At 39.7% G+C, this 11,644-nt stretch overlaps 1 protein-coding gene across 4 annotated transcripts; it reads right to left on the bottom strand.

The window, feature by feature from the left end:
- Positions 1 to 1,929: 1,929 nt before the first annotated feature.
- sirt5 (sirtuin 5) lies at positions 1,930 to 9,418 on the bottom strand. Of its 4 annotated transcripts, none has more exons than XM_005937225.3 (9): positions 9,292 to 9,418; positions 7,793 to 7,896; positions 7,572 to 7,705; positions 7,221 to 7,446; positions 7,042 to 7,129; positions 3,792 to 3,845; positions 3,574 to 3,697; positions 3,152 to 3,267; positions 1,930 to 3,071 (listed from the first exon to the last, which is right to left on the bottom strand). In XM_005937225.3, exons 2-9 carry the CDS (start codon positions 7,881 to 7,883, stop codon positions 2,999 to 3,001), a joined length of 906 nt encoding a protein of 301 aa, XP_005937287.1. In that variant the 5' UTR covers positions 7,884 to 7,896; positions 9,292 to 9,418; the 3' UTR covers positions 1,930 to 2,998. The 4 variants fall into 4 exon arrangements, with proteins under 4 accessions (XP_005937287.1, XP_005937288.1, XP_005937289.1 ...); XM_005937226.3 differs by lacking the exon at positions 9,292 to 9,418 and adding an exon at positions 9,040 to 9,166; XM_005937227.3 differs by lacking the exon at positions 9,292 to 9,418 and adding an exon at positions 8,440 to 8,581.
- Positions 9,419 to 11,644: the final 2,226 nt, after the last annotated feature.

Raw genomic sequence — 11,644 nt, 5'->3', positions numbered from 1 at the left:
TTCCCTGAAAAGGCTGCATACAGTGTTCAGTATTAAGGGGGCCTTCACAGAATGCAAATTACCCATGCAATGTTTATTAATAGCATATGACGGTGTTGCAAGATATCAAATTAAATTTAAGTACTTAGATCGCTAACTGTCATATTTTCAAGAGCTGAACTTGGACATTGAAATAGCTGTATGAAATTATTGTTCCAAGTATGGGAACTTTGATTTTTGGGGAATTATTTGTTGTACATACCTGGTCAGTCTTGAAGTGGCAGAAGATTATGGTGGTGTTTAATTCATTAGCAGTTTTAGCAGCAAATTGTAGGTGCCAATCTGAATTCTGAAACTGGTTTTGCATACTCTTCCATCAAGACACTCTGGGATTTTAAAATTCTGTGCATGTTCAACTTACAACAGGGAAAACAAGTATGGCCGGATATTGTATATGGTTGCTCATGCAGATGCTCATGAAGTTATTGTCAAAATCCACCATTGTAATGGTAATTAAGAACCACAACTGATAATCTCTGGTTATTACTGGTTATGTGTCGATTGCACAAAAGCTACCTCTGAAATCTGAAAAGACATGCTTGCATTTTAGTTAGTAAGTTAGTAACAGGAGACGTGAAAACGTGAGAAACTAACTTGAAGCTTCAGGAGTCTGAGTTAGAAAAAAACTAGTGAGAGACCAGTGTATTTAGTGCAAAATGCTTTTTTTGTTATAATTTCTACTCCTGAGGCGTTCACTGCATGGAAGCACTTATGGTACTATAACAGTATAAGTATCTTGACCAATAGTACTCCAGGATTTCTGAGAATGTTGTTGTTGAGAATATGCTGAGCTTTACTGTTGATAAGCACTGCTGCTTTTGCTACTGTTAGCGGGCATTAGGGAAACGTTCTTTGAATGGGATCTAACATTGTTGGAGTCACGCATTTAGTGAATAAAATCTCATATGGTGTGACAAAGAAACTAAACCGTTTATCAGAGAGAAAGTGGGATTTTTAAGACACATAAGCCAGAGCTTAGCTTAGCTTATAACCAGTTGTTGTTTATCTGGCTCATTGTCAGAGAGAGATGGTATGGTCGCATGTCTAATATAATGACGGTAAGTACCTGCAAAAACATCAGCAATAAATCATCTTGTTTATGCACATTTTTGTGTGAAAGCTTTGACTTGAGTTCAGGAGATGAGGCTTGAGGTGAGGAGAAAGACATTTTATCCACATGTCAATCACACTGTCCCTTCCCTCCACATTTTTGCATTTTATTTACACGAGAAACAAATGCTTGTGTGAAGAAGGCTTTTCTATTCTGCTCAACCAGAGTAGAAAAGCACCATATAGTTCCATTTATCATTACCTTGTCTAAGAGAGCTCACACTGTGTTTAACCTTCAAAGGTTGTTAAAAATGAACAAGCGTATACACTTTATTTTTGTGCACATTTCAATAATTTGCTGCACCCATTTTTCATTTTCCTTGCAAAATATAAAGACATGGCAGATAGCGCAGGACTTTTACACAGAACCGTACATTTTCATACAAACTGGATGTTGATGTTCATTTCCAGTTTGACTGTTTGTGTGTGTGGTGTCTACATTTTTCATGATCCACATTAGAGTGGGGCGTATTCTATGGAGTCAGTGTAGCATTTTTAGGAACTTGTGACAAATTTATAATTCAGTTATTGCTGCTGTTATTTTTGACTTATTTTGCATGTAACATATATATATATATTCCAAATCGCTGTAATGAGTACATATTATATTATTTTTGTTGATATTTTTGATAATAGAACATAAATATGTACATCAATAAGTTCTTGATGTTTATAATTTCACTTCTTTCAAATGCTTGCTGATGATATTCAGATCTTGCAAAGATCAGGTGTGACACAGTAATAATACACAGAAATTCAAACTGGACAACTGGACTCCACTAGTGTACACTGTGTATTTATGCTTCAGTGATGATAATGGAGAGAGGTTGTGCTAGCTGTGGCCAAGCAGCCAAGTGTCAGGCACAATCTCATCTTTGAGATGTTTTCAGAAAGCAGAACATCACCCATTACACTGCGGTGGTATAAACTCTCTGATCTTTCCCGACTCACACTGCTGCATTACTTGAAACTCGTGCAGTATGTTAGATCCACACAGGAAGCTTTGGTGAGACACTTCAATATTTGAATCATTCAAATTTCCACAAGCTGTTCTGATAGTGTGAAAATATTAACATACATGCGACAAATCATTCATGAGCACTCGCATGTGCATTGTGTGTCCCCACGACTGCTTGAGGTAACACACAGTCCCCTTTGTCCCGGCTTTAACAGGAGCACACTCGTAGCCGCTGGAAGGTATTATGCACACCATTCCTCACAGTCTCTAAATTCACACAGCATCAACATACGCAAGCCCCACATATCCCAGGCAAAGCTCAAAAATCCTTTAGGAGTCGTTTTTTTTCCACATTGGAGACCAACCACCAGGCTTTAGCTGAGGTAGCTAAACACTGCCCCCTATTGTCAGGCAATCAAAAGCCTTTCGTTGCCCAATGAGTGATGACGTTGGTTATGGTATTTAATCATTTATCATTGCTATCCACTGTCTTCATTTTCTTTTTCAGCAACTCATTTTTACCCAAAAAACCCCAACAACAAACAAACTCACAAATCATTGCTGACATCAAATAGGGGTGATTTGGCATTACTGCAATATCTGCTGCAACCTGATGACAATTAAATCAGTTACTCTCATCACATGCTAATGATTAGAAACCAGAAGCCACTCAATCAGCAAACTCTTACAGCTGTGTGCACATATTGATAATATAGTCAAATTCTTAAACGTGTTATCTGTGTGACAGATAATTTGTTGGCCTCATCTTCACATCCTTCACGCCTGTTGCTCGTCACACAGAAACCAATTTTCTTGGCACTACCAGTAAACCTTTCTGGTTTAAGACAACCCGGTCTCTGTGAAGCCAACATTCCAGGAGTCGTGTTTTTTTCATTCTTGTTCAGTCTCATGGCGTGCCAGTGCGGGGGGTAAGGTGGTCCCACAGGGGCCGTGGAAGTGGAACCTGGTGAGAAAAAAAGAATTATCTACAGAGTGCAATGAAATTAAAGAGTATGTCATTGTGCAAAAGTAAATGACACGTGCTTGAAGCGCATGGTGGCGGGAGTGTTTTCCATGTTGAACTCGGCCACAGGGACGCCTCTGACTGCCACCTGAGGAGCAAACATGGCTGCAGGATACACGACGGACGAAGTACCGACCTGCAAAGCGAGATACCCAGGAAACAGAGAGAAAGGTTCTGCTGATTACTACAAACTGGAGTGCTGTCAATTAAGCAGGCTGCAATTACATGCTGTAATAAAATGTAACTTTTAAAATTTGAATATCCTGCCAACATCGCCAAAAACAAAGCAGCTTTTTGTGTTGCTGAGGTAGGTTGTGAAGCTCTGCTGTACCTGGAAAGATGCAGTGTGAAATCTCTGGTCCTATAGCACCTCTATAAATTCTCTACCTGTCCTGTGACCCCCCCCACACACACACACACACAAACAAACAAACACACGTACCACGAGGCAGAGGTCACAGCTGTCCAGCACTTTCTCTGCACAGGTGAGGATGTCAGCATCCAGAGTCTCTCCAAACCAAACCACAGCTGGTCTAAGGAGACCGTGACAGCCTGTCTGCTCACACCTGAAATACACACCCACACACACACTTTGTCAAAACAAATAAATTCATTTGAAAAGAATTGTGTGTTAAAAGAGAGAGTGTAAGTGTGTTTTACCTGGGCAAATTCTGGACTGGGATCTCGGCATCTCGTGTGTCTGGGTCCGGAGCTCTGAGGAGACAGTTAGGTTGCCTTTGAGATGTTAGTTGCCACTACCAAGTGAACCACTTCTAAATGCACCTAATATTTCTCAGACATGGTCAGACACAGGGCTACAGGTGTAACTGTTACCCATTCACTTGAAAAAACGAATTCCAGCCAGTTGAAAAAAAAAAAAAAACTCTCAACAGACTTTGGAGAAAATTGGAAAATTGGGGCTATAACCTTTATTTCAAAGAAATAATTTTTTTAGGCACAGATAAAGAAATCAAGAGTCTATGCTCAGTTTTCACTTCATATTCTTACTGAATATTGCTAAAGTAGCTTTGTGTGACTCATAATTTGTCTTTGGCGACCTGTCTTTATCCTGTCTTCCTCCCATCACCCCAACTAGTCAGGGCAGATTCCTGCTCCTCACTGAGTCTGGTTCTGCCAGAAGTTTCTTCCTGTTAAAAGGGAGTTATTTCCTTCCCACTGTTGCCAAGTGAGACAATGGTTATTGTACGTTTGGTGATTGTTGTTGTTATTTAAATGGTAAATGGACTGATTCTTATTTACTGATTCTACTCTTCTAGATATCCCACAATTATCCATTTACACCCATTCACATAGGCACTTTCTCCTATGCTTTTAGTGCTTACTAGATAACGTTCACACACATTCACACTCTGATGGATGCATCGGAGAGCAATTTGGGGTTAGTATCTTGCCCAAGGATATTTGACATCATTGAACGACCAACCTTTCAATCAGTAGATGGTCTACTCTACCTCCTGAGCTACAGCCACACCCCCATTTGGCATTATATAAATAAAACTGAACTGAACCTGAGCCTCAGGTACACTGACTTTCAGGTATAGCACTGCCCTCACAGATGTACTGCATTAAAGACTCAAAGACCTACAGTGATTGCACCACTGAGACTGTGGCCATGGAAGTGCTTAAAAAATAATAAATTAAGAAAAAAAAATAGCTTCATAATCAATAATTGTCTAATAGCCTGTCATTTTATCTGCAAGGTCACATATGGGCCACAAAACCAACACCAACAGCAGCCAACTCAGAGACAACTCCTCCACACAAGGAGTCAGCTGGGAAGGACACGGGCAAGACACCTGCCAACACTATCAAAGAGGAGGTGGCATGTTACAAAAGCAGCACTGGCACGGTGGAGAAGCAGTACGTGTTAATACCGTCACACTGCCATGATGGCAAGATGCTATCCCACTGTGCCTAGCCCCTCACTTCATAGTGAGAGGGTGTTCTCCACAGCAGGGGACAGTGACATTATGAGCTGTGTACTTTGTTGTGAGTGGTCTTTTTTTTACTTGTTTAGAATGCAGACAAAGGTATCATAACTTACTTTGGTTATACTGCATTTCACAAAATCGTTTTTGGTTTATGTTATTTCAGTGAAGACCAGGAGCAAAAGCTCTTTAGGGTTTCTGTAAAATCCACTTTAAATTTGTTTGGTGTTGTGTTTAGTTGTGCCCAGTGCCAACGTGGGACAGTTTCCAATTTCGTTGTACTATTGTACAAGGTATGACTGTGCAATGGTGATAAAGAGTTATCTTATCTTAAATTCATTTTTTTTTTTTTATCAAAAGCAAAGTTATATTTTGATGATAAGAAAAAGTGACCTGCTCCATGATTAAAATCCATGATCTGATTAGAAGCAGGAGTTCTATGATCTGTTACACCCCTACTTCTAATCAGATCATTGATTTCAATCATGGAACAGGTCACTTTTCCTTTCTGGAGGAGTTGCCTCTGAGTTGGCTGCTTACAACGACTAAGAATCAGGATCTTGGAGAGCTGCATGCGAACCTTTTTGAGGCGAGCATAAACTGCTCTTCCCCCTTGTCCGAATAGAAACGTATAAGCAGAGAGACAGACAATCGCAGGACCATAAAGTACGCTTTTACTGATATGTAATTGAAATCCTGGTAAAACTCAACAACCTCACACACTTGTCCCTTCTTCCATGTGAATCTGTTTGACCATTCTTTGTCTATTTTTTAGGATGCATGTGACCCAAGTGATTGCAGGGCTGTGTCGTTGATGTCGTTGGATGAGTGGTTCTAATATGTTGGCTTAAAGCTGGTTGCTTGTTATGAGCGTTTCTGTGAGCACGAAAGCATTCCACAGCCTCTTATTCTTAGTGGGATTTGTTGTTTATTTGATTTAGATTCAAGTTTTCAGATATTAGCTTTTTGGGATTTTTATTTTTTTGCTGTAAAAATACAACTTTTATCCTTGTCAAACTGTGCTCGCATTTCCTTTAGAATCGACTACGGAAAAGTGGACAAATTATGTGTTTTTGCAGCAGGCTGCTAGCAACAAATTGCCCAAAGATACAAATTAAACTTGTTTATGTGTAGACACGACACAGGTTCATCCCTTGAGTTAGCCATTTTTTTATGCTCGAATGATTAAAAGGTCAGTGTTAAGTGGCTGAACAAACAAAACATTCCTCTGAAATTGGTCAAGTACATGAACTGGACTGACAATGACAGAAAGACCTCCAGAAAGCCCAGAGAAGTATTTCTCAAGAGCAGTTTATAAAGTTACAAGAAAGTCTGGCTCCTTGGAAACAAAATGTGAAGAAATAAGGATGGCTCAAGAATTTCTGACAATATTTTTTAAAACAATTTTCATACTTTTGACTAGAAAAACATCTAAACTCAAAATGATATTTTCAGTTCTTTAGTTGTTGTTTTTTTTCATTGACCATTTGCAGTGCTGTAATAAAGCACACCAGTATGTCTCCACACCTTGAGCAGTAGCAATAGGAAAGAAAATTAAATTAATCTGAATCGCTAACAGCACAGTCAGTACAGATACGTTTCAACATGACATGATCGGTTCTGCTATTCATTCTGAATTTCAGCGCGTGACTTCATCCACTCTGCAGCTGAGACTGAATTCACCACAGGAATATTTGTCAGCTATCAACATCGTCCATTTTAAATGTCAGGTAAGTGGCACGGCGGCTTCTAAAGTGACATTTGATTTGTGTCACATATTTTCCTTTTTCACAGTGTCATCAGGCGTTATTTAGCTCACTGACATTTGACTGACTGAAACAGCCCGCTTTCTCTGGCATTTGGGGCGCAAATGACTGCGATCGATATCTCTTATAACAGATTTTCACACTGTTGGGAAAACACAGTCCAATATACCAAACCGCACCGGATGACGCTCTTACCCTTTGCCCTCGAGGGCAGCGCAAATAGGGCTCTTGTAGTTGGCTGCTTCATGGCCACAGGTCATGCAACGTGTTTTAAACAGACTTCCTGTATTTCAACAAAAAAACAAAAACAAAATATGAACCAACAATTATCATACAGAAAAGTTTGTTTGCCCGCATCAGACATCTTTGCTCACCGTGGATCTCCAGGATGTTTTTGGATCCAGCTCGGTGGTGGAGCTCGTCGATGTTCTGCGTGATGACGGTGACCTTGCGCCCTTGTTTGCTCAGACGCTCCTCACACTCAGCGATGGCCAGGTGAGCGGGATTGGGATCTTTTGTGAGCATGACCTCACGCCGGTAGTGGTAGAACTCCCAAACACGTGAGGGATTTCTGGCAAAGGCCTCAGGCGAAGCCAGTTCCTAACAGTTTTGAATTGTGCAATTAGATTTTTATCATGACCTATGATTCTCTCTGAAATATTTTTAAAAACTCAAAACAAAGCATGAGAGCTGGTTGTACTGGACCAACAGCTGTAGGTGCATACCTGTGCTTCCCATTTTCTCCAGTAGCCTCCCGCTCCTCTGAAAGTAGGAACTCCGCTCTCCGCACTCACCCCTGCTCCAGTGATGATGGCGATATTCTTGGCTTTGGAGAAAATCTCCCTGAATGCTGCCAGATCTGCACATAAACACAGCGAGGCAGTGAAATGCTACGACAGTTGTTGCTAACAGATTTGTGGCCGAGACTGTAAATAATCAATTTTACCTGAGCTTGGTCTAGCCATGGCTTGTCTGCCCCCAGGTTTTCTCAAGTGAGCAAATAAAACAGCTCTGCAGGTAAACTGGCGCACAATCATTAGGTTATTGCAACTGGGGAAGAAAGACAAGACCCTGTCACTATTTATAGCTGACTCTATGGCTTTATATCTGATACTCCTTCAACTAGTAAGCCAAAGTTTAACAAATTGAGTTTGTTAAAACAAACATATGAAAGTTTGGTCTCGCGCAGCAGACGTTATTTTGTGCTCCAGTCTAATGGATTTATTGATCAATCCTGAAATGCCTTTGAAACAAAGGTACTGTTAAAGTGACGCTTTATCTGGGTCAGTCCATAGAAACTATTGACTATCTTGATTAAAATTGTACTATTTATCATCAAAGACAAACACAGAAATTTGTATTTCATAGCATACATGTGTCAAGTCTTACAAAGCTCATACTCATACAAAGCTCTTAGCTATGAACACATTTGTTCTGTTCACTGTAATCACTCGATCTACCACACAACCACAGTAACCGTATAATTGAAAAACATTTTCCCTGTGTTATTTGACCATCACGCTAAACAGAGTAGATTACAGAAGGAAGATTTAGCAAAAAAGAAAAATGCTGTAAGGCAAAGTGTAAACTCACCACCATCTGTGTACTTTTTCCTCATACCACACTATTTACTCTTAGTGATGTCACTTCAAGAAACATGCGCAGTATTTTTGGTGCAGACGTGCTGTTACCATGGAAGTAATTATGGCCAAATATAAATGATGTTACGTTAACAGGAACATTTTCCTTTATGGACACTATCACTGCATTTTAAGGTAGAATTATCTGTGCTACTAAAAAAAGTGTGACATTGGCATAAGATATGAGCGCTAAGAAATGATATCCGAAAATCCACATATTTAGAAGAAACCATGTATTTAATGTTATTTTACCTATAATAATAAACTAAGAAATTTACTTGTTTTTAGTCACTGGAAACTGTATAAAATACACATGCATTATGAATATGTTTAAACTGCCCATGCAAACTAAAAAGTTTGTCGTCTGTGGTGTTATACTGTCTCGTTTTTATTGGTTGAGCATTAGTTGTATCTGAACCATTTTTCACTGCTGTCACTTTTGTTAGCTGAAAGGTCATTGTAGCTTTGCTTAAGTCAAAGGTCATATTTATCACAACACAAACATGCACCTCCTGCTTCCTTAACACTGCTCATTATTCACAATACTACTTACTTAGGTTGCGAAACAAATGATACGGTATTGTTTATCCTAACTAACCGATCAAGGTGTGTACTCAAGCACAGACTGATAGCTGACCATGTATGCTAGGTGGCTAAGCTAACGACATAGAAGCTAGCGCTGGTAACCAAGGAAACAACAGCTAGCATAACATTAGCTTGTGAGGCCAGCATAGCATGTCTTTGTCTGTGTTCATCGATGAACTGAGTTTGTCTGTCAGACACACGGTTTCGCAACACTAACTACCTGGCAGACCGGAGCTTGGACAATTAGCTGGGGCTTTAAGGAAGTGGGAAGGCGTCTTTTCCTCTACTTCGGCTCAGCAACTGCACTGGATTGGCTTCGCTGTGAGGACATGAACCTGTCAGGGAACTCAGCGAGGTTAACAGCAACCCATTTAATCCACTTGTCCAGCAGAGGGAGCATTTGTACTACACTTGTTTTTGCATTGAACGGGTGTTCACACACTGGACAAAGGTATTCAGCTACACTGCCTAATCATTTAATAAAGTTATATGATTATTTCTAGAGTAGTCTCCGGCCCTTATTTGCAGTGAGGGAAATCTCTTGTCTGACCAAGACATTTTGTATAATTCCATGCTTCCTATTTTTCAGGGATAAAGCTGACTGTGCCCCAGTGCACAAAGCAAGGTGCATAAAGGATGGGTTTAATGTGGTGGAAGTTGACTGGCCCGCACAGAATCTCAGCTTCAACACCATCAAACACCTTTGGGATGACCTGGAACGGCCCCTGGGAACCAGCCTCAGAGTTTCATCTCACAAATGTTTTTCTGGATAAATGGGCAAAAATTCCCACAGACACATTCCAAAATCCTGTAGAAAGCCTTCCAAGAAAAGAGAAAACTGTTATACATGTTACTGGCTAACTCCATATTAATGCATTCATGCACTTACAATGAGATGTGATGAAATCTAAACACAAAAGTGTAATGTGTACCAATTTGAACAAATATTTTTGTTTGTTTGTTTGTATTTGGCTTCAAGAGATGTTTTACTGTGGGTAACCTCTGGTGCTGTACTTCAGTTTATAATCTCCACATGATCAAACATTTGATTCTGTTCAGACCTCTGGCATCAAGAAGGAATTTGAACCTAGAGAACTGCTGCTCTCTGGATGTTTTTTTCTCTTTTAAACTGTTTTGTGTAAACACTAGAGATGTTTATGCAGGAAAATCCCAGCAGACCTGCAGTTTCTGAAACAAACAGACCTGCCTGGTGCCAACAATCATGCTGTGTTCAAAGTCAATTCAATCACATTTCTTCCCTATTCTGAACTGTAACAAGTCATCTTGACCCTGTCTATGTGTCTAAATGCATTTAGTTAGTGCCATGTGATTGGCTAAAGAGATATTTGCATTAACAAGCAACTGAACAGGTGAATCTAACAAAGTGGCTGGTGAGTGTGTCCCTCAAAAACTGTGTAGCATGTATAAGTACCACATACTGTAGGCCCTGTCAACTGTTATCCACACATCAGTATGGCCCTAAAAAAGAGTGGACTAAGTTGTACTCAGTTTGTGCTTTAAAAGAACTACATTTAAACACCTTATTGTTGGTATAGTGATTGTGAACTCAGTGAATCTGTTTACAGTCATCTCCACTAGAGGTCACCAATGAATTAGTAGAATTATAAGAATATTAAGCAGAATACCAAAGCAGTGATATACAATAATAGTTAACATTATGAATCCTGTGTGATTATGGATGGATGGATGGAACTGCAGTGTTATAGCAGTCAATTAATATCATTCATAACCAGAGATGGGCAGTAACGCGTTACTTGTAACACGTTACTGTAATCTGATTACTTTTTTCAAGTAACAAGTAAAGTAAGGGATTACTATTGCAAAATCGGTAATTAGATTACCGTTACTTTCCCGTAGGAACGGTGCGTTACTGCGTTACTAAAACCGTGATTTTTTTGCGAGAATGTCTCACGACAGTGATGTAAGCGAGTGCGCTGTTAGTGACAACAGCTGTGTGCAGATCAACAATGGATCACATATCGATTGTGGGAGAGAGTATGAGCGTGCAGCGTTTAAAGCGTGGAAGTACTGACCTTACTTTGAGTTTGATTCCATAAAAAGTGACAAAAACATTAGCGTCCATCGTGCGTGGGAAGAAAACTTTTTACAACGAAAAAAAACCCTAAACTTCCGAGCAAGCCCAACAACGTAATGGGAAACTCACAGAGAAACTCGCGGATTCTTAAACTGACCGCGGCACACCTGCACCAGGGTAAACCTCCGCCTGCCCAATCCTGCTTTACAGGTGAAAATAGAGCAACAGGACCGCTGAGTCTTTGACTTTATTTATTTTCTGCTGTGTTTTACTTGCATCTATTTGAAAGAGTGAGTGTAAACACAAAAAATATTTAATTTTATGTGCTGGAATGTGCAGAAAATAGGTTTAAATGTTAAACTAATTTATTCAAGTCAGAGAATGTTGCATATAATTAAATTTTTGCTTGATGCATAAAGTTAAAAGATTAAAACTGATAAAACAAGTTAAAAAAAAGAGACTTTTCCATTTGATTACATTTTGTATGATGGATTATGCAGAAAAAGTAGAATTGGGC

Source organism: Haplochromis burtoni, unplaced genomic scaffold (genome assembly GCF_018398535.1).
Source record: "Haplochromis burtoni strain Fernald_Lab_line unplaced genomic scaffold, NCSU_Asbu1 Contig_99, whole genome shotgun sequence".
Taxonomy (NCBI): domain Eukaryota; kingdom Metazoa; phylum Chordata; class Actinopteri; order Cichliformes; family Cichlidae; genus Haplochromis; species Haplochromis burtoni.
This window is presented reverse-complemented; position numbering and strand designations above follow the sequence as displayed.

Bases quoted from the DNA above. Each gene is read 5' to 3' on its own strand.
- sirt5 (XM_005937225.3), bottom strand. From the start codon at position 7,883: ATGATTGTGCGCCAGTTTACCTGCAGAGCTGTTTTATTTGCTCACTTG. The intron at 7,706-7,792 runs GTAAAATTGATT...GTTTATGTGCAG, and splicing joins CATGGCTAGACCAAGCTCAG to ATCTGGCAGCATTCAGGGAG. The intron at 3,072-3,151 runs GCACGTGTCATT...TTTTCTCACCAG, and splicing joins CCCGCCACCATGCGCTTCAA to GTTCCACTTCCACGGCCCCT.